Source organism: Elephantulus edwardii, unplaced genomic scaffold (genome assembly GCF_000299155.1).
Source record: "Elephantulus edwardii isolate Elephantulus edwardi_28Jun2011 unplaced genomic scaffold, EleEdw1.0 scaffold00001, whole genome shotgun sequence".
Lineage (NCBI taxonomy): Eukaryota > Metazoa > Chordata > Mammalia > Macroscelidea > Macroscelididae > Elephantulus > Elephantulus edwardii.
Genome location: NW_006399751.1, coordinates 48,515,619 through 48,539,157, shown reverse-complemented (window position 1 = coordinate 48,539,157; position 23,539 = coordinate 48,515,619). Strand labels below are relative to the sequence as shown.

The following is a 23,539-nucleotide window of genomic DNA, read 5'->3' as shown; positions in this document are numbered from 1 at the left end:
TACTATCACTAAATAATACATATTGAATTGTGGTATGTTATGCTCTGCATAGCTTCACCAAGTTGGTGGTGTTGAGAGAGGTGCAGTTAGCTAATAATATTGACGGACTTTGTCTGTAGATGGATTAAAGAAGATTAGTAAAAGAAGATGTCCTATCCAAATTGTTTATTTTCCTGCCCTGGTTCATATTACATTAAAACAGAAGTTGTACTGAAAGATGGACACTCATCAAAAGGCTCTGCTTCCCCTTCATAGCCTGTCCTTTTACAAGGTTCCCAGTTTTCTGCTGAAGGTAGGATGTTTCAATGATCCAAATAGTGCTGCTATCCTAGCTGCAGCCAATTATTTAGCAGTTAGAGATAATGTAAATGACATCTTTACAAGTTGCTGTTGTTAGGTGCAACAAGTCAAATACAATTCATAGTGACCCTGTGAACAACAGATCTGAAGACCTTGTCCTATCCTGCACCATCCTCATCATCTATGATACACTTGAGCCCACTGCTGCAGTCACTGTATCCATTTCTCTTGGGGGTATTCCTCTTTTTTGCTCCACCTTTCCAAGAATGATGATGTTCCTTTCCAAGGATTTCATTACTTGGAAAGGAATCAAGAAAGAAGTTCAAAATCAAGAAAGAAGTGTGTCATAGTTGTATCCTTTCTTCATGTATGCTGAATCTGTATGCTGGACAGATCGTTCAGGAGGCTGGACTCTGTGAAGAAGAATGTGGCATCCAGATAGGAAGAAGAAGACTCATTGATAATCTTCTGTATACAGATGGCACGACCTTGCTTACTGAAATAGAGGAGGACTTGAAGCGTTTGTTGTATAAGGTCAAGGACTGCAGTCTTCAATATGGATTGCATCTCAACATCAAGAAAACAAAGATTCTTACCATTGGGCCAACTGACAGCATCAGGATAGATGAAGAAGAGATTGAGATGGTTAACAATTTCATCTTGCTTGAATCCACAATCAATACTCTTGCTTTAGGAAAGTCCACAGTCAGGGATCTCTCCAAAGTGCTAAGGTACACTTGATCCAAGTTATAGTTTTCTCAAGTATTTGCTATGCATTTGAGAGCTGGACCATGGCTAAGGATGACAGAAGAAGAATCAATGCCTTGAGTTGTGATGCTCGAGAAGAGTATTGAACATAACATTGACTGACAAGAGAACATATCAAGAGAACATACAGGTTTTCCTGGAGAGGGTGAAACCAGATTGCTCCTTGGAGGCAAGGATTTGGAAGCTCCATCTCACATACTTGGGCATGTTGCCAGGAGTCACCCTATCTTGGACCTCATACTTGGAAGAGTGGAGGGTCAGCGCAGGAGAGGAAGACCCTGGATGAGAAGGATTATACAGTGACTGTGGTAATGGTGGTAGGTATGTCAGACAATGAGATTGACACAAGATTGGACAGATTCATAGCTATTGTTCATGAGGTCTTTATAAATCATAGTCAACTGGAGGGCACATGAGAACAACAACAACATTCTTAGAAAATGTTGTTACAGTTAAGTAGACAAACTTCCTAAGATTTATCTTCACTTAAAAGTAAGCCAAGCTATAAATTACACCATCCTTGTCAGCCAGTGATGCTGATCACTCCACCTTCAGTAGCCAGTGAAATCCTACTAGTGGTTTAAAAGTAAATTATGTAATTCAAATAGAAACGGGCTTCTATTCTTTCTCATCTTGCCAGTAAAAGGCAGTCTCTGCTGACACTCTGTGAAGTACCTCTTTACTTTTGGTTAAGTGTGTCTCAGTTTGTGAATCTTCTACCTGAATAAAGATCAGCTCTTCTTATTAGTGACTTAATTTCTTTTGACACAGAAATGACACAAAGAAAAGTTAGATGAAGAGAGTCAGACAACTTAGGGGACATTCTGAGGAAATTAATATTGAGTGACTTTTATCTTTCCAAGATGTACTTGGAGTTGAGAGTGGGCAGTATACTACTGGGAATCATTAAATCTTTGAAATAGACACTTGAGGAATATGAGAAAGTCAATTAAGTATTAATATAATGATTGCTCAGAAATACAGGAAGCCCAGGTGGAACTTGGTAGCATTCTACTGTAATGAAGCCAATCACTGTTTAAGGTAATGTATGCAAAAAAGCAGTCAAAAGAATATCTAGCACTAGAAAATATATTAAAAAAAAATAAGTACCATCACCACCACTAGCTTTGCCATCCATCTTCTTTAGCAACTTTTATCAATAAAGAGTAGGAGTAAAGAGAGTAGATATTGTCTTCTTTAGGGTAGGGGGTGGCTTTATGGATGTAGTGGGTAAACAGGGGGGCAAGGGAATAACACTTGTAGTAAGAATATCCTTGGAATCCTTTTTGGCTGTGGAAGAAAGTGAAGTTAGAAAGGAGTTAATTGGCTGTGAGACTAGGTCAGGTACAGATAAAGAGAACACAATGAAAAGATGGAGACTACAGAGAGAATTTCAGGACTAGGAACATGAAAAATTTTGAGATAATTGGAAATATTACCCAGGGATTAACGTCAATGTTCATAGGTAAACATAACTTAATAAATCATAAAGTTGAATGAAGAGTCTAGGACAACTTCGTGGAATAGAGATAAAATTTTAGAAAAAAATTCAGTGAGTTGAACCAGTGTGTGAGAAGAATTTGCAGAGTAATTAGTAAGGGATAGGAAAACCTAAGTTAGACATTTTGGAGAGTGTATATGAGAAAGGAATGGGGTGGTGAGATGGGAATGGGGTTGTCAAATGCTGAGAAGAAGGGGTATGTCTTGGAATTTTGCAGATAACAAGGTTATAGTGAAGAATTGTTAAAGGCTGCTGTGAATTTAAAGAAGAGAGAATAGTAATGGAATACTGGTTGGGAAAGGCAGAAGGGACATCTCTGTAGGAGATGGAAGGTGGAATTGGGGGTGAGAGTGTTACGGGGAAATGAGGTTTTCTTTATGGTGGAGAAATAGATCAGGTACGCAAGAGCAAGGCTGAAAACTAGAGCTGGGGGCAGAGGGTGGGAGGTGGTGCTGACAAGAGAGCAGAAATGGCATAAGGACCTCACCCCAAGTCTCAGGCCTCTGGGACTGTTCTTTCACCCAAGTGTATATAGAATATCAGAGGTACCTGTAGAGAGGCTACGTCATCCTATGTGAGATTTGATACCATTACCTGATACTGATTATAGAGTAAGTGTGAAACCAGTAGAATCTAAGTTTCCCCAGTAATATATAATTTTATCATGGAATCTATTTTATTCAGGCACAATATAGCAATTACGAATCCAAGGTTTATTCTTTTAAAGGAGGATTAAAGCCTCTAAAATGCGTGAACAATTGTGTGAGGCTACACTGTTATTTACTATGTCACAGATGCTTTTAAACCATTTGGTTATTTCTTTTTTTGTCAACTCTCCTTCTATGACCTTCAGAAGGACTTCTCCAAATCGGCTTTGTAAATCCCTGAATTCATTTTTATATCCTGCTATGTTATTTTACCATTTACAGTTCATGTAGTAGAACTGAAAATGTATCACTTCATAACAATCCTTGAGAGCAGAACCACCCTGGGAGCCGGTGGAGACAGAAAGTCCACACAGGGTCTTGTTTTGCTCACAGCCTCCTGTCACTGATTGAACTGTGAGCCCCACAAGATTGCAGGGCTGCAAGAATGTCACACCTCTGCAGGGTAGGGTGGCTAGGGGACTACCAGAAACCACAGTTGTTAAACCTTTTGAATGCCATAGGTCAACTCTGTGTAATACTTGGTGGCCAAATTAAGTTATTGGGGCTTTTTCTGTTCTGTTTAATGGATTTTGATTCTGCTCATGCAGTTTGCCTGAGGCTGATTAAAACAATGACCTCAGCTTTTCTGATTTCTTTTCAACCTGCAACAGTGACCTTTAAAACAGATTGCTCACTGTTTAACTGAGCCTTCCCCAGAGTATACCTCTCTCCTATTTGCTTTTTTCTTTTTTTTCCTTTGGACAGACATACACACATAGATACACAGCCCATATCACATTCACAGGTCATTGATGTGTTCTTGGATTCCTGTGTAAATAATGGTCATTGAATGATTCTTTGTGAAATCCTGCAAGTGCTTGACTCAGGGAAGTTCCCTTAATAAAGGAGTAAATCTATACTCTCATATAATTATAATTAGAAACTTATAGCCCTATTTACTGATTTATCTCTGAGTGAATAATTGAATTAATATTTAATTTTCTTCTGTTTCATTGTTTATTGTTTTCTAGAGAAGGTAAATACACCCACTTCTCACTCATTAATATGGTAACCTCTAAAGGCTAGGGCCTAATGTGAAAATCAGCATTATGTGAAAATAGAGGATGACTACATCATTACATAACTGACAAATCAGTAAAAATTATGGCCCAGCCATGTTAACACATAACTATCATGTTGTTATTGGATACCATAAAGTGAGAACTGACCCATAGCTGACCTGCTGGTGGGTTTTCAGAGGCAATTAATTACACTGGAGGAAGGAAGATTAACATTCTTCTTCCATGGAGCAGCTGGTGGCTTTCAACCACATTTCTTCAGGATTGCAGTGCAGCTTCTTGCCACTAGGCCATCAGACCTCCTTCATTTCCCAGGACTTGGTATTTAAGACTTGTGTTAATTCTATTTGCTTGAGCCAAGAACTCAGATACTAGACCAACTACATTTACCATCACCCCCAACTTCTATGCCAAATGTAAACTCCAGGAACCAGCCAGAGTTTTATATTTCTTTCCCTACAAATTCAGCTCCCAAATTGCATTTGTTTAGGAAGTGAGTCTGGGCAGCCAACATAGTTATAGCCTCATGTAGAAAGCAATGTGGGTACTGCTGGAATTAGACACCATCTTTTGAGCTAACATGATAGAAAAAAGAATTGATACCTTTGAGTTATGGTGCTAAAGAAGAGTCTTGAACATACCATGGACCGCCAAGAAAACAGGTTTGTCTTGGAGAAAGTGAAACCAAATTTCTCCTTGGAGGCAGGGCTTTTGATGCAGGAGGGGCCAATCCTTGGAGAAAGACATGTTCAGAAGGGTGGAGGGACAGCACAGGAGAGGATGAGATGGATTGATACAGTTACTGGAGCAATGAGGGTAGATATGTCATAATCGATGAGATTGTCTCAGGACAGAGCAGACTTCAGAGCTGTTGTACATAGGGTCGCTATGAGTTGCAGGCTACTTGACAACACACAACAACAAAAACAACTCTCGATTAGTAGAATGCCTTTGCTATTAATGTATTAACTTGTTTATATCTCTGTTCCTTTTGGAGATCAGCATTTTCCCATTATATAATGCATTTTTCATGAAAACCGGCTAACGTGTTATTCCCAACTAGGGCACTAGGTGGAGCATACTTATTTCAAGAAATTTAAGTTGACAAGCATAACAGCAAATTTCTTAAGAAAATTGAGAAAAAAATGAAGTCAAATTTACTTTCTTAAATTTCAATGAAAAGCAAGCCTATATATCTCTCCATCTAGATAGAGCTCTCTATCCCTATATATATTGTTGTTGTTGTTACGTGCCATCAAGTGACCCACAACTCATAGTGACACTGTGTACAGCGCCTCTGAACCCTGCCCTTTCCTGAGCCAGTCTCGCTGACTCTGACACACCTAATCCCATTGCCTCAGTTATTGTGTCAATCCATTTTTTTCCAGAGTCATCTTCTTCTGTGATGTCCTATCACTTTCCAAGAATGATGTCCTTTTCCGAGGACTATCCCTCCTGGCCCAAAGAACGTGAAATAGAGCTTCAAAATCATTGCCTCTAAGGAAGAACTTGGTTTCACCCTTTCCAAGACAGACCTATTTGTTCTGGTGGTCCATGGAAGAGTTCAATACTCTTCTCCAGCACCAGAACTCAAAGGCATCAATTCTTCTTCTGTTATCCTTAATCATTGTCCAGCTCTCTGATGCATAGCATAAAATGGCTAAGACCATGGCATGGATCAGGCACACTTTAGTCTTTAGACTGACATCATTGCTCCTCAGCATTCTGGATTGGTCCCTGGCAGCAGACTTCCCCAATTCACTTTGTCTTTTGTTTGCCTGAATGCTCTTGCCAAGAGTTGTTGATTATGGAGCCAAGCAAGCTGAAATTGTTAACAATTATATATTTATATTTTCCTAATTGTAGGTAAAATGCGAGAAGGGGGAAAAAACCATTAAAAAAATGGAATAAACAAGTATTTCCCTGAGCCACCTTACTGCAATAAACCCTCCAAACTCCAGTTGAAAGAGCAAACTAAAGTTTACAGCAGTTTTAGAAGAATGCTAACGGGAACAGGAATAAATTTCCCCTTCCCTCACTAGACAACAAAGTAGCTTTGCTGGAGTAGAAATATCTTATATGTGCATCAACTCCTAGATTGCCAGCTCTGCTTTTGGGAGCAGATAATTACAAGATAGACAAAAGTTTAGTGCGGATTGTGAGGATGACATGTGATAGGACAAGGTTCCAGGGTCTCTGTGATTAATAGTGAGTTTAATACAACAACAGATCTAACAACAATGCCTGTGAGCAGGAGCATAGGTCAAACCCGGCTGATAACAACAGGCAAGATCGTTTAGAATCTAATTTTTATTTACAAAATAATATTGGTGAAGATTTTTAGGAGACTCCAATCCAACTGTGCAGATAGCATCTATCTGCCTGACTCCTAGAGGTTCTGTCTATGGGACAAATAGATTGGTACCCAGACTATCTACTGCAGGCTTGAAGGAGACAGTTTTGAGTCTGGTGGTTGTGTACTATGCATGTTCTCTATGAAAAATCACAACTTTCTACTTGGGTTTGTCCATTTGTAATATCATGAATGAGGTTTCAGAGGGCTTCCATTTTTCATTTGACTGTAGAAGTGTAATTCAATGTGAAACTTGACATCCTATGTGCTGTTCCAGATTAGAAGGCTACTTGTGAGTCCATGTGGAACTTCACGAGAAGGAGAAAGACAGGGAAACTCATTGTTGGTGTTCAATGCTCTTTAAAATCCTATTTGCCTTCCTCAACTCCTCGTTTATTCAGAGCTCTGAGCTAGTGTCCCCATTTCTTTCTGTCCAGGGCATTGATTACATTCAGTGGGGCAGAGTCAAGATTGCTCACCACATTGTCACTGGAATAAATTCTGTTGATGAGCCTTAATTCCTGATCTGCTTTATAAAACAACTTATAGAATAAATGCTAACATTATTAATTTCACATGATGATAAGGTATGAGTTTACAAAGGAAACAAAGTGGCTGAATTTACTGTATTTTTTTTAATATGTGAAATTTTCATTTTATACTGGTTTAGTTACCAAGTTCATACATTGTTTTTCACACTGGATCTTCCCCATTTCCTTTACCCACCCCTCCCTTTACTCACCAAATTGTGCAACCCTGTGACTAACCCACTCCCTATTCTCACACCTCTGCTCCTACCCTCCCCCTCCTTCAAACCTCATACATGTTTTACTCTTAAAAGAATTTATTTCACTAAAAATGTGTTGAATATTTTGTTTAAAGTGAAGTTCAAACAAAAGTTCAAGATATTTGTAAAGTTGACCTTATTAAGTAAAATAAGCTTTCTCCTACTTTAGACCTTTATGTAAACGAGCTGCAAAATTTCTCAGTCGCTGGAGATCACCAGACTTAACTCCCTTCAAAATTTTCAGTGACGGCGGCTGGGAAGTCAGATTTCTGTGCTGCTGAAGTAAGCACAAGAAATTTTATTTAATAGTTAAAAAAGAAGCAGGAAAAAAGCCTACGATTTCTTCAACTATTTTCGTTATTTCATACACTCAAGATTCAATAGAGCTGTTTGAGTCTGATAGTCTGGTCTGTGGGAAGTTATGCTGTTAACCCAAAGGCTGACCTCTCTGGAAGTTTGAATCTGCCAGTGGCTCCAAGGGACAAAAATGAGCATTTTCCTGCATTGTATTTTAAAGTCTTGAAAACCCAATAGAAGGTCAGCTGTAAGTCATTTCTGCCTTTGACAGCAATGAGTTTGCAACAAAATATTTAGTGAAAGCAAACTTCTAGAACCTAGCTAGATAGAATTACCTCTGTGCTATCATCTAAAGCTCTGATAATAGTGCGTTTCAGGGTTGGAAGTTGTTGATTCCAGACTTTACTAGAATTTGTAAGGCTAGTATGGGTTCATTTAGTGAACCTTTTTTTTTTCTATTTAAACTATATTTCTATCCATGATTGTATTTGCTTTATACCATCACCTCTGAGATGGATAGACTACTCATAATTGCTTCATATAATAGATGAGGGAAACGAAATTTCTGACAATTAAAGGATTTTCCAAGTGACCCAAACCACATCACTTACTAGGCCCAGAACTCTTAACTTCCATTGCTTTTCCTCTGAACCACATAAAGGAGTGATAATTTTATGATGGAAAGTAGGAAGATTTACTCAGGCCTTGAACTAATTTTATACCTTAAAGATTAGATTATATTTTTTAGTATGCAAAGGGGGCTTGTATTGATTGTCAATTGTTTTCATAAAACTTAATGAACAATGCCACCCACGAGACATTTTCACATATATGTGCATGATGCATATGAAGAGAGTCAGTGCTGCATTGTTTCTAATAGTAGAGACAGTCTAAGGGCTGTTGTTATGTGCCGTCAAGTCACTTCGACTCATAGCGACCCTATGTACAATAGCCCTAAACTCTGCTCTGTCCTGTGCCAATCACACCATCTCCGACACACCCATCCCGATTACCCCAACCACTGAATCAATCCACCTCATAAGGGGCCTTCCCCTTCTGTACTGTCCCTCCACCCTACCAAGCATGATGTCCCTCTCCAAGGACCTGTCCCTCCTTTCAACATGTCCAAAGTATGTTAGACGGGGCCTCAGAATCCTTGCCTCCAAGGAGCTGCCCAGTTTAACCCTTTCCAGGACAGCCCTGTTTGTTCTAGCAGTCCATGGTATCCTCAATCCTCTTCTCCAGCACCACAGCTCAAAGGCATCAATTCTCCTTCTATCCTCAGTCATTGTCCAACTCTCTGATGCATAACAAATGATAGCAAAAACCATGGCCTGTATCAGGCACACCTTAGTTTCCAAAGAGACACCATTGCTCTTCAGTACTTTGAAGAGGTCCCTAATAGCAGACTTTCCCATGGCAATATATCTTTTAATTTCCTGGCTACTGGTGCTGAGAATGTTGACTGTGGAGCCAAGCAAACTGAAGCTGTGAACAATCTCAATCTTTTCACCATCCATCCTTATGCTGCCAGTTGGCCCAGTGGTGAGAATCTTTGTCTTCTTGACATTGAGCCTCAATCCATATTGGAGGCTGCAGTCCTTGACACTCTGCAGCAAGTGCTTCAGGTCCTCCTCACTTTCAGCAAGCAGGGTTGTATCATCTGCATAATGCAGATTGTTGATAGATCTTCCACCAATCTTGATCCAACATTTCTTCTCATAGAGCCCAGCCTCCCGGATAATCTGTTCTGTATACAGGTTGAAAAGGTATAGAGATAGGATGCATCCCTGGCGTACGCCCTTACCAATTTTGAACCATGCAGCGTATAGTCATATGATATGATATTACTAAGTGATTAAAGTGAATAAACTAGCTGTACATACATAAATAGTTTTCAAAAATCAAAGTGTGATTATGATGAAAGCACAATGTGATGGAAAAAATTTGCAGATTAATAAAATAAATATAACTAAACACACCAAGGATTGTTCTTTTGTGTATGACAAATATGTTCAATAAACAGATACAATCAAAAGCTATCAACTTAAGAATATCAAATGCTTCACAAAAGGATTTTAAGTAAATAAAGTTAAACAATTTTCTGTTCATTTGCTTTATTATATTAGTATTGTCTGCAATTTCCTGTATTAAAAAAAATTCTCAAAAAGTAGTTGTGATCCTTGTGTTAAAAACAAGTGCACTTTAAGAAAAGTAACTCATGATTAGACTCCAGTGAGGATATTAAACAGAAAGATAGCAAAATGGCATTTACTCCTGAAAGTGCTATGCTTAGCATTTGACAAAGCAAATACATGCATAAGGTTGGGCCACTTAGTTGGTAATGCTCCTCACTGTGACAGGAGGTAGGCTTGAACTGCTGAACTCACCTTTCCTCTGAAAGCTCTTGACAGAGAGAGGGCTGGGGCCCAGGCTTGCTCTCCCTGTCATTGGCCTTGAAGTCTCTGAACCTATCACAGGAGAAGACTGTACTGACAGATTCATTCTCATTACCAACTTTCTGCCACATGCTTTATTATCTTGTGACTTACACTTTCTTTTTTTAAATTATACTGACTTATTTACAAAGTTTGAATACATCATATTTCACAAAAGATCTCTCCCATCGAATTGTGCAACCTTACCGTTAACACTTCCCCGCCTCCTTACCCTACTCCCATCCATCCTCACCCCTCTGCTTTCACCCTCCCCCTTCTTGGATAACTTACATGTTCTTGATACCATTTTAGGCATGAAAGGATGCACACCAGAAGACCTTATCATGTGAAGGATGCAGAAAAATACTGCCTTGAGGATGACTTGGTGAATCTTGAGGTTCTGAATGAGGTACCAAATATTTTGTACACAACCTACACCGTGACATTGACCTATGTGAATGGTCTGACCCTGTTGTTTATTACCCATCTTTTTTTCTACAGCCTCTTGAAGTTTTACTTGTTAGTAGCCTTGGGGAGGGGAACAGGAAACATTTGGTTGCTGTGACTGCGATCTTGTGTGATGCATTACTATTTCTAATCCCTAAAATGGTGTTGGTTACCCGTGATAGACAGTGTTGGGTGGAGCTCTTCGGTTAAAACAAGCTTGGAAGCAGGAGTGGCATCCACTTCTGTAAATAGCTTGCCTCCAGAAACCCTACAAAGCTGGAGAGAGGATGAAGGTCATGCAAGTGTCGAGGACTTTTGTTCATAGGGTTGCTGTGAGTTGCCTACAACTTGATGACACTTAACAACAACAACAACAACAGCAACAACAACAACAAAATGGTATTGAATAATAGCAGAGACTGTGAGGGCAGCCCAAGATTGCAGAGCGTTTATCTATTGTCATAAGGTCAGTATGAGTCAGAGTCAACTCTATGGCACCTAACAGAAACAACCACCAAAATGATGAGGTAAAAAAAAAGAATTTGATTTCTCCATAAAAGAAATTTTCACATTGTATTGTTGAATATGATGGAATATATCAGCTTGAAACTGAGAAGGACCTGAAGCACTTGTTGCAGAAGGTCAAGAATTGCAGCCTTCAATATGGAAGCTCAACATCAAAAAAACAAAGATTCTCACCACGGGGCAATTGGCAGCATTATGATAGATGGTGAAGAGATAGAGATTGTTAACAGCTTTAGTTTGCTTGTCTCCACAATCAACACCCTTGGTACCAGCAGCCAGAAAATAAAAATATGATTTATGATTTGCATTGGGAAAGTCTGCTGTTAGAGTCCTCTCCATAGTACTGAAAAGCAATGATGTCAGTATGGAGAGTAAGGTATGCCTGATCCAGGCCATAGTCTTTGCAGTTACTTGCTATGCATGAGAAAGCTGGACAATGACTAGGGATGATAGAAGGAGAATTGATGCCTCTGAGCTGTGATGCTGGAGAAGAGTATTAAATTGATAAGAACAGATACTACACTTGATCTTGGCCAAAAGACCAAGAAGAAATAGAGAAGAGTATTGAACATACCACAGACCGCTAGGAGAACAAACAGGTTTAACCCAGAGAGGATGAAATCAAGCTATTCCTTGGAGGCAAGAATTCCAAGGCTTTGTTTGACGTTTGACATACTTTGGGCAAGGAAGGACCAGTCCTTGGAGAGGAACATCATGCTTGGGAGAGTGGAGGGACAGTGCAAGAGAGGAAGACCCTCAGTGAGATGGATTTATTTAGTGACTAGGGTAATGAGGGTAGGTGTGTCAGAGGCAATAAAGTTGGCACATGATAAGGCAGGTTTCAGGGCTATTGTACATAGGGTTGCTATGAGTCACAAGTGACTCAACAGCACATTACGACAATAAAAACTTGCAGCTTAACCTTAGAAATTAAGATAGTTGTTTGTTCATCATAAAGAGGAACTTCTTTCTGTGGAGTTAATACAGCTTGAATTCTGAATTTGAAAACTATTATAATCCTCATTAAAGATATGCACGTTTAATAGTGCTGTTAATTGCGATGGTCCTGCTTCTATTCATTCTAACTCTGGGGACCCTTAAACACCAATGCCAGAATCACAAATGTGTGAAATAAAAGTGTTCACTTCTATAATCTTACCACGTAAATTTTAAGTGCAATCCTTTGAGAAAGAAGATACTATTTTTGTATGTTTTTTATCAACCAGAATGGCAAATTAAATAAAATTTTAAATAGAACATCTTGCTTAAGCTGAGATGTTTCTGAAAAAGAAATAAACCCTGTGTTGGATGTTGTTGTTGATGTGTGCCCTTGAGTTGACTATGACTCATAGTGACCCAGTGATAATAGATCTGAACTCTGTCCTATCTTGTACCATCCTCACCATCTCTAACATATGTTAGCCCATTGCTGCAGTCACTGTATCGATTCATCTTGTTGAAGTTTTCCTCTCACTGATTCTTCACCTTTCCAAGCATGATGTCCCTTTCTAAGGGATAGCATCTCCCAACAACATACCCCAAGTGTGTGAGATGAAGCTTCACCATCCTTGCCTTTAAGGAGCACTCTGATTGCACTTTCTTTTGGATATCTCAGTGTATTTTGAAAAGTTTGTGTGTGTCAGAGCAGACCTATGCTTCAGAGCATTTTTGGTGGCTAATATTTTAGTATAAGATCACAAGACTTTCCCCCAAGACTCCTCTGGCTGGCCTTGAACTACCAAACAAAATAAATATAAAAATCTATTTCTAAAATTTCTTCTTGCCAAGCAAATGTCTACATTTAGATTCTTTAGGGTCAGTATATGATTTTTTTTAAAAGAACCCTTATTTTAGAGGGGAAAAATATTCTTTTAATAATGAATTTTGTGTTATTTTTAAGAATTTTGTTCTTGGCTTTAACAAATACTTAATGTCTATAGTATTTGTTCTCTTAACAGGATACAATTATTCATCAACTACAAAAGCGCTATGTCGACTTGCTGATTTACACCTATGTTGGTGACATATTAATAGCCTTAAACCCTTTTCAGAATCTAAGCATATACTCTCCACAGGTAAGTAATTTGTTAAGAGGATGTTACTCCTTAATTAAAAGTCATAAGTGAAAATGAGAAGGAAAAACAAGAACAAAACTGTACTATTCTTAGGTATGTTTACCCTACCAAGCAGATAATAAACCAACAAAAACTGAATTCTTATATTTTGGGGACAAATTTTTAAAACAAGCTAAGAGAACAAACAAGTTCATCTTGGAGAGGATGAAGCCAGGTTGCTCCTTGGAGGCAAGGATTCTGAAGCTTCGTTTGACATACTTTGGACATGTTGCAAGGCGGAACCAGTCCTTAGAGATGGATGTTATGCTTGGGAGAGTTGAGTGATAGTGAAGGAGAGGAAAACCCTCAATGAGATGGATTGATTCAGTCACTGGGGTAATGAGGGTAGGTGTGTCAGAAACAATATGATTGGCAAGGGATAGAGCAGGGTTTAGGGCTGTTGTACATAGGATTGCTATGAGTCACAGGCAACTTGAGGGCTCATAACAACAGAAACAACAACAGTTATATAATATTTATTGTAACGTAAAAGTATGGTTACAAATATGCATATAATGTGCATTAAAATATACTATTATTATTATTTAGTTACTTTGCTTAGTTCTTGTAACCCTGCTAGGCAGATGCTGTTATTAATCCCACTTTGCAGACAAGTGATTGTGCACAGAGTGACTCACTTGTACAAGTCTCTAAGTGCAGAACCATGATTTAAACTCAGACCTGTATACGATAAAGCCTGTAGACTTCCTGGTGTAACAATTTCTTTACTAAGTGACAAAGTCTTGTTTTAATGGGGCAACAATAGTGGAACATTAGGAGGGACAGGTTTTATAAGTCTGACCATTTTCCTTTACGGTGATTTTTCCTTTAGTTTTCCAGGCTTTATCATGGGGTGAAACGAGCCTCAAATCCCCCCCACATATTTGCATCGGCAGATGCTGCTTACCAGTGCATGGTGACGTTCAGCAAAGACCAGGTAAGAGCTCACCTGCTGTGTCTTACACCTCTCCTGCCAAGTCACACTATGAGATATTCTTCCTCTTCCTCTTTAGTTTGGTATTGTTGTTATGCACCCGCAAGTTAGAAGCAACTAATAGCTGACCCTCCAGGGGGTTTTCAGAGGATATAAGTCAGTTGGGAGTAGACTACCCAACTTTCTCCCACGGAACAGCTGGTGGATTTGAACTGCCTGCCTTTGAGTTGTAAGTACAACTCCTCATCCACGGTTTATTCTTGAAAAACTTTCATTTTGGGTGCTGATTCTCATCAAGGAAAAGAAATGAAATAGCTGTTCAGCCAGAATGAGACACTGGTAACCACTTTTCACTACGTGAAACATTCACACCAAGAGCATTTATTTCCCCCCGTAAAATATAATGCAGATATTTCTAATGTGACTCTAATGAGAACATAGTACAAACACAAATCCAATATTTAGCAATGATTGTGAATCCAAACAGGATGTAGAATGATACAAATTAAATTCCTTCCTATTAAGGTCTCAAGTTTTCATGGTCAGTGCTTTTTGTGTGATTTGCCAATGCACCATGTCATTGAGCTGCTGAGAAATAGTTAAGGATTGACTGAAGACTGAACTAACTTTAAACTAACTGAAAGGCTAGCAGTTATGACCCACCAGCTGCTTTGAAAAGATGTGCCAGTCTACTTCTGTAAAGATCATAGTCCTGAAAACTTTATGAGACAGTTCTGTTCTGGAGCGTAGCTATGAGTCTGAATTGACTCAAAAACAACAGACTTTTTGTTTATTTGATAGTTTTTTGTGTATATAGACACTTTTTTATGTAACTCATTGAATTTGATAAATAAATGTTAGGAGAAAATAACTAAATGTTTGTTCCCTGAGTCCATGGAACTCAGCTTTAGGATTTATAGAAGGATAGATAAAATTATAGCAGTGGAAGTGTAAAATGGAATACATTTTGAAGCTCTATCTCACATACTTTGAGCAAGCGAGGAAGACCCTGGATGAGATGGATTGACACAGTAATTGGGGTAATAGGGATAGATTGGTTGGAGTCAGTGGGACTAGCTCAGAATAGGCCAAGCTTCAGAGCTATTGTACATAGAATTGCTATGAGTTGCAGGTAACTCAGTATCACAAAACAACAGATTTACTCTAGGGAGCTTTGGTGGCCTACCATGTAAGGAGTTGAGTTGTCAACCAAAAGGTACACTGTTCAAATCCACCTCTGTCTTTGGGAGATAGATGAGCAGTCTCCTCTTATATGATTTACAGCCACTGAAAACTTCCCGGAGAGTCAGCTATCCATTGGCTCCAGTTTGACAGAGCACAATGACAACAGACTCATCATGAGATAGAAACTTGGCAATAATAAATTCTTATCTTTCCCAGAATTTTGTGAAATATCCATAGATTTCATAGAGGTGAAATGAATAGAGATAGATGTGTTTCTCAGGTTAGAAAACTATTTCACCAGTCTCCTTTATACACAAAGAACTCCTAGCAATCAAAAATAAAGAGACTAATACTTTCATTTTTAAAAAGGACAAAGGATATATATGTCTCTCTCTTTCACACACACACACACACACACACACACACACACACACACACACACAGATTGCCCTAGCATAGCAAATAATACCTAATCTCATTTAGAATAAAAGAAATGCAAATTTTCACACCAATTTTAATCTGTCAGATTGGCAAAAGTCCAGCATACATTGTTGGTGAAGCTGTGAGAGAGTTGTTGTTGTTGTTGATTGTCATTGAATTGAGCACGACTGTTAGCAATCCCATAAACAAAAGGCCTGAAACCTTTACACAACCATTGCCATTTATCAAAGTTCACAGAGTTTCCAGAGGCATGTTGTTTAGGAAGTTGATGCCACTCCTACTTCCAAGTGAGAGAATAGACACATCCATCTCTTCATTTTAATACTAGAAAAGTGGTTAATTTGATGGTGGCTATATCAAAGTGCTGGTAGACTAGTGGCAAGGAGCTGTACTGCCAACCTGAATGCACGCAGCTCAAATCCACAAGCTACTTAATGGGAGAAAGATGGGCAATCAACTCTCATGTGATTTACTGGCTCTGAAAAGGCATTACAGGGTCAGGTATCTGTTGGTTCCCACTCGATGGTACGTAACAACAACATATCACATTTAGGGAGCTCTGACAGCCTGGTGGGTAGAAAGTTATGCTGTCAACCCAGAAGCAGGCAGTTTGAGCCCACCACCTGCAACATTGGAGGAAGATGGGCAGTCTTCTCTCCCTTGTGATGTATTTACAGGCACTGAAAATCCATGGGAGGGTGAGCTACGAGGCAGTACTGATTTTACAAATATATTTACACTCTGCTTGAGCAACCTCACTTCTAGGAATTTACAGACAAGTCCGCATGTAAATATTAAATTTATACATTAAATATTGCATTAAATATTGAGTTGTTCATTACAGAATTGATCATAATAGCAAAAGAAAAACACTAAAGCTGCCATCAACAGGGGATTATTTCAGTAGTCATTTTATAGATTATGGTACCTAGAAAGCTGTAGATGAGATTGAAGATGGAAAAAATAATACAGCTGTATAAAAGATCAAAGAGATGGGGAAACTTCTAAGTTATATTGCGCAGTGAAAAAGTAATGCTTATAGGCGTGGATGGATATTATATTAAACCATAGCTGAATACCCAGGTGGTTTCCTTTTCTATTAATCCTTCACTCGGCATTCCATTTTCATATCAGTGCATCGTCATCAGTGGCGAAAGTGGTTCTGGGAAGACCGAGAGCGCCCACCTGATTGTTCAGCATTTGACTTTTTTGGGAAAGGTAATGACAACCTGCTTTTTGTCTTGTGCCTAGAAGTTACTGCAGAATAACTGGGTAGTTTATAAATGTCAATGAGACTGTTTTTATTACAGGTTACCTAAAAACATTCCATCATTGTTACGTTCCCTCCTGATAGCTAGGCCTTTCAAGATGTCAGCATGAGAGTCTCCCCTCACGGAGTGAGAAAACGAATGTCAGCACGAATTTATTAGCTGAGCAACAATTAATTTTTTATGTTTTCAGTGTAATGAAAATTGTTTGCTGTTAAGTAGCAAAAGTTGTAGAACACTAAGGACATCAAAAGAGAAAGCCACGAAGATAGTTAAAGTGATGGAAAGCAGAACTCTTTGAAAGACAAGTTTTTCAGCTTAGTTAAATGGGCATTAGACAAATGACTTGAAAAATAGCTTACTCTATCCTATTTTATAAAATATATACATATTCAGAATTAATATACTACGTGACTCAAAGAATTTTAGGGTTATTTTTTAACAGGTGGGGCTTATTGCTCATTATAATGGACAGTAAACAAAGTTAAGGGATCACTCTGTTTAAAATTGTTTAAAAATTCTTTAGACCTTTTATCTATCAAGGATTTTAAGTGATGTATGACTGGATGTAAAAACTGGTACTCAAGTAGAATACCAATCTAGACAGATTAACACAGCCTGGAGGAATTGCTCATATGAAACAAGCAAGCTGACAGCTGATGCTAATTTCAAATAGAATGCTTCCCAAAAGGATAATGTGAAATTAGCTGGGCAGAGAGAGGGACCAGAAAACTTGGATGACGTACTGTTTCTGGAGGACCCTCATGACTGTTTGCTCTGACACAGGCTGATAATCAAACCCTGAGAGAGAAAATTCTACAAGTGAATTCCCTAGTGGAAGCCTTTGGGAACGCATGCACTGTCATCAATGACAACTCAAGCCGTTTTGGAAAATACTTGGAAATGATGTTTACACCAACCGGAGCTGTGATGGGAGCAAAAATTTCTGAATATCTCCTTGAAAAATCCAGAGTCATAAAGCAGGCAGTGTAAGTTCACTGGTTTTTCCATTCTGGTTTTCTCTGTAATACTGACTTTGACTTTGGGAATTTTAGTGGTTCCATTTTTACTCTCAGTCTCAGCAACTTCTTCCCCTTCCCTGGTCTTACAAAGGGCAAGGAAATAGTTGGGCAAATGATTTAGGCACTGGTAGTTTCTAACATAAAAGATATTTAAGTTTGCACTGCTTGAATGAGGGAGAGGAGACAGGAGACTTATTCAAGGTGTTAGTTCCATTCCCTAAAGTTTCTTTTCTGCCTCCTTTCCAGGCGTGTAAAGTTTGGAATGCTATTTGTTGTTGGGTGCCATTGAGTCACACCTGACTTATAACTGACTCTCCAGTGGGTTTTCAGAGACGGCAAATCACCTGGGAGGAGATTGCCCAATCACCTCCCACATAAAACTGGTGGATTCAAATCTTGTGCCTTTGGGATTACAGTGCAGCTTCTTATCATTAGGTCACCAGAGCTCCTGTGGAATGATAATTGAAAAAACATAGACCTCAGTTCTGGGACAAATTCTATCCTTTCACCAACCTTCTAATTAGTGAGTTCCCATGTCTTCTCTGGGGCTCCAAAAATTAGGGGATTTGGCCAATTTCTCTAAGTCAGACTTCAGATCTTTAAAACTCCACAGGTTACAAACAGAAGCCACATAGTACAGATTTATATAGGCTGTAGGGCTGGGAAGTGGGGGGTGGTGGTGGTGGGAATCTCTAAACTTGTGTAACTTGAGCTGTTAATGATGTCATTTTGCTTGAAATAAGGATGGTCAAGAATGTAACATTATAACAATCACTATACTAATATCATTCTTCCTGTTTTGTAATTGGTGTATCACTCATTTGATTTCCTGAAAATTCATATTTACTACAGAACAATATTTTCTAGAGAAAGGAAATAGTGTAAATTACTCAAAACAGAGAAAACCAGAATATTAATAATATCCTTCCATAATATTTTTCAGGGGAGAGAAAAATTTTCACATATTTTACTATATTTATGCTGGTCTTTATCATCAAAAGAAACTTCCTGATTTCAAGCTTCCTGAGGACAAGCCCCCTAGGTAAGTATTAGAGGTTTTTAATTATTCATTTTAAGTGATTATACACTTAGTTGTTGCTAAGCTAGGAAATAAACAGAGCTGCTTTCCTAACTGCAGAAGCCCACTATATATCTGAAATAACCAAGAAAAGAAGCAAGAACTATATGACTGCACATCACCAAATACATTTGCTATGAAAGTTTAAAAAAGAAAAAGCTGTAGTCATTTTGCTCAGCCACATGAACACGGTTATGCACTTGGTTGCTAACCAAAAGGTTGGTGATTTGAATACACCCAGGGAATCCTTTCAAAGAATGGCCCTGAGAATATCAGCCATTGGAAGTGTTATGGAGCAAAGCTCTACGGTTCTACTCTGACACATATAGATGAGTTCGCTGTGAGTTTGAATTGTCTCGACAACAACTGGCTTGGCTGTTTGGATTTTAGTCTGTGAAGGAATTTGTCCCGCAGAGAGGAGACTAAGCAGCTCCTGCCCTAACATTTTTTTTACCATTTTTCAAGTCAATGTTTACTGTTGGACCATTCCCTACATTTAGGTATATAGCGGATGAAACTGGAAGGGTGATACATGACATAACTTCCAAGGATTCTTACCAAAGACAATTTGAAGCAATTCAGCATTGCTTCAGGATTATAGGATTCACTGACAAGGTAAGTGATGCCAAGAGAAAACCTAGAGTATTAATATGTTGGATGAATGTAATTGATGACAGATCAGTACACTTGCTTTTTAAATACCATCATGGTGATACCGTAAGTCCTGGCTACCCACACTATAGTGACAGGACCAAAGACATCCTCATCAACTGAGTGTGTTAGAAATTCAGATGCTCAGGCCCATCAAAGAATGTCTGAATCAGAATCTGCATTTTAATAAGATGCCCAAATATCCATTAAACAGGAGAAGCACTGTTATAAGAACAACATCTCTATGATTGTTACCATTTTTAGTAATTCCCTATTGTGGTAATAATAAACACAAAACCAATTCTTTCCCTTACATTAAACACAAATATTATCCTCTCCCATGTTAGGGTCAATCCAACCATTAAAATTAATTGTGTAATAGGAGTACATGAATATATGTAGGTTACACCCAAGCCATAGAAATATATTTATGCAAATAGTTGATTGTGCTCCAAGATAAATGAATATAAACTCTTCCAACTTTCTTGTAGTCACTTCCTTCTCTGTGGGTACAAAGTTGCACATTATATTAACTGTACCTCTAAATACTGTCCTGCTTTTGTCATACTAGAAACACATTGTCTCTATTAAATATATGCTCAGAGTGACAGAAAGTATTTAGAGCCCTAGGCTCAAACGTCATTCTGTGATACATTTATGTCATAGTTTCTGGGCTTCATGCCATCAATTTCACAAAATAAATAGATTCTTTTGCTTTTTAAATGAAGGGCGTGAGTGATTAGGAGGTAGGTGAGAGTGCTAAATTTTAAGGGATTAGATTACAAGACATTCAGCTATCCTGGGACACCTATTCTGGATAAAGAATTGCTTCTGTAATCTAATGAGCTTGGCTAGCCCTTACCTCCCTAGCATGGTTGATTTAAGCCATAATAATACCTTTTCCTTTTTTCTAGCCAGCTGCTAATTTTCTCTGTCAGCCTCCCACAGACTTTAAACTGACAGACAGTGGAAAATCCCAAAGGTCAGATAAAAATAGAATTATATTTTCTTTGCCTCTTACAGGAGAGCAATTAAACAGACTGTGGCATTGTTAAAAGACCTTTATAGTTACTAATTTACAGAGCTGGATTTTTTATCAAAGACACATCACCAAAAGAGTCAAAACATGATAAAGATGGCAGTACAGATATTTTAAGTCACCTGAATTATGTCTAAACATTTGAGAGCATATTTACTTAAAAGGTGACAGAAATAATAGAGAACTCAGTCCATATCAAGTAAGTGCAAAGAATACTGAGAAGAGGCTGGTCCAAGCTCTAAAAGAAAGTATATAGTAGCTTTGTTCCAATAACAGAAATGTACTGCAAATAATGAAACAGATGCTTTCTGTTTTAAGAGGTTGTTAGAAGGTGCCATTGAGTCTACTACGACTCATAGTGACCCTATGAACAACAGATCTTCTATCCTGTGCTGTCTTTATCATCTCTGGTATGCTTGAGCCCACTGTTATAATCACTGTGTTAATCCATCTCCTTGAGGATCTTCTGATCCTTCAACTTTCCTAGCATGTCTTTTTCCAGGAACTAATCCCTCCTAACAACATGCCCAAAGTATGTGAAGTGAATTTTCACCATTCTTGCCTCTAAGGAACACCCTGTATCCTGTTCTTTTGGCAGTCCATGGGATATTCAATACTCTTCTTCAACACCACAATTCAAAGGCACCAATTCTTCTGACATCCTTATTCATTTTCCAACTCACACATGCATAGGAAGCAAATGAAAATACCATAACTTGGATCAGGCAAACCTTAATCTTTAAACTGACATTGTTACCCCTTAGCACTTTGAAAAGGTCCTTATGTTTTAAGCTAGTAAATTTAAAAACAGAAGGCATTAAGTCTATATTCCATCTTTAACTTCTGTACATTGTACAGAAAAATGTGCATTAAATGTACATTAAAATATACATTAAATATACATTAGTATCCCACTCCTGACACCAAAAAAAAAAATGTACATTAGGGATGAATGAATGACTACAGGAATGTATATATAAGAAAGAAATATAAAAGATGATAAACATTCTTTTTTCAAATGATATTTTAATGAAAGTTTATAGAAAACTTAGATTTCCATTCATTCCTGTTGCACATTTTCTTCCCCACCCCCAAAAGATGATATTCTTTTTTAAAACTTAGTATTTTTTTAATTAAATTTAATGAAAGTTTATAGAGACTTTGGATTTCCATTCACTCATTGTTGTATTTTTCTCCCTGCCCAACTTTCCCCCCAGTTCGTTCTTCTCTTTGAAAAATAAAAGAAAAATTCTTTCATTGTTCTTCAATCCCTCCCCCCGCCCAAGTCCACTCCACTATGTAGCTTTCGTTCTGGACTCTTGCCATGACAATAATACCTAATCACATATCCCTTTTAAACAGTTCTCTCCCTCATTTGTTTCAATGCAGTATACATAATATATCCCATCTTTCTCAGTCTCCCCCCAACCCTGATGTTAGTCCCGTTTTACAACAGTGGTACTATGCAGTATTTGTCCTTTTGTGACTGAGATATTTCACTAAGCATAATGTCCTCCAGAGTCACCCATTTTGAATAATATTGCATCAGTTCCTTGTTTTTCAATGCAGCGTAGTATTCCATTGTGTGAATATACAACAGCTTCGCTATCCTTTCATTTGCTGATGGGTGATGATAAATATTCTTAATCTGTGCCTGGTGGGGATGATTACATGGACAGCCAGAATGCAATGGTACATATGTGTTTACACATCTTCACCTCATCCTGTATTAATTCACATATAAGAAATAAATCCATTTATGTCAATTAGCTACCTTGGAAATGAAAGGCAGATGCTAGATTTTAGTTCTCTGACCCTACAGTCAATGGTTAAATTCCTGTAGATAGCCTGTTTTACTGAATTAACACAGCAGCTCACTCGATATTTGTAAATTTTGTCTGAATTTAGAAAGATATCATTGATTGAGGTCAGGGAATAAGTGCTAAATGGCTAATGTGACCACCCATTTTCTTGGGTTTTTCTGTCAAATATTTCTCAATAGAGTTTAAATTAACGGGCCAAATCAATCAAGATGATGATTTCTGTCCTTTCTTATGTTGCTACTAGTCCCCTTCAGGCAGAGATCTCTTACGTTTTTCCAAAATTCTTACAATATTATGAGGGACAATTTTTACCCATGAACATTAATTTTAATTCTGGAATACCAGACAAAAATTATCCAAAAGAACACTTGACCCTGAGTTTATTAAACCTTCCTGATAGAAGGAGTCTTCTACTAATAATGCTGGCTCCTTTTGGAAGATTAAGGGAATTATATGTAGAACCCTATTGTAATGATCAGTGCTTTTTAACTCCTAAATTTAGGGCCAGCCATACTACTCTTGTTTAATATTGTCATATGAATTAGTATTACATATTACATAAATTTAGTTTTCACTATTGTTGTCAAGCCTGAATCAACAAATAGCTTCTCTTCTACTGGGTTTTCAGAAGTAGTAAATTGCACAGGAGAAGATTGCCCATCTTTCTTCCAAGGATTAACTAGTGGATTTAAACTTCTAGAGACATACTGCCTTTGGATTAGCAGCATTCCTGGGGACTATGGTGACTATGCCATCAATATTTTCTGATATTTATATATTGTTGTTGATTGCTGTTGAGTTGAGCACAACTCATAGTGGCCCTGTGAACAAAAGGCCTGCAG

General features: G+C 38.2%; 1 protein-coding gene across 1 annotated transcript in view; it reads left to right on the top strand.

Annotated features, from left to right (window-relative positions):
- Positions 1 to 23,539, top strand: part of MYO3B (myosin IIIB) — a 642,969-nt gene that overhangs the window by 234,724 nt on the left and 384,706 nt on the right. The window contains exons 10-16 of the mRNA XM_006878970.1: positions 10,483 to 10,579; positions 13,101 to 13,217; positions 14,089 to 14,193; positions 16,951 to 17,034; positions 17,871 to 18,073; positions 19,050 to 19,148; positions 19,685 to 19,799. Coding sequence (XP_006879032.1) covers positions 10,483 to 10,579; positions 13,101 to 13,217; positions 14,089 to 14,193; positions 16,951 to 17,034; positions 17,871 to 18,073; positions 19,050 to 19,148; positions 19,685 to 19,799 — 820 coding nt within the window. The remainder of the gene's footprint in view (positions 1 to 10,482; positions 10,580 to 13,100; positions 13,218 to 14,088; positions 14,194 to 16,950; positions 17,035 to 17,870; positions 18,074 to 19,049; positions 19,149 to 19,684; positions 19,800 to 23,539) is intronic.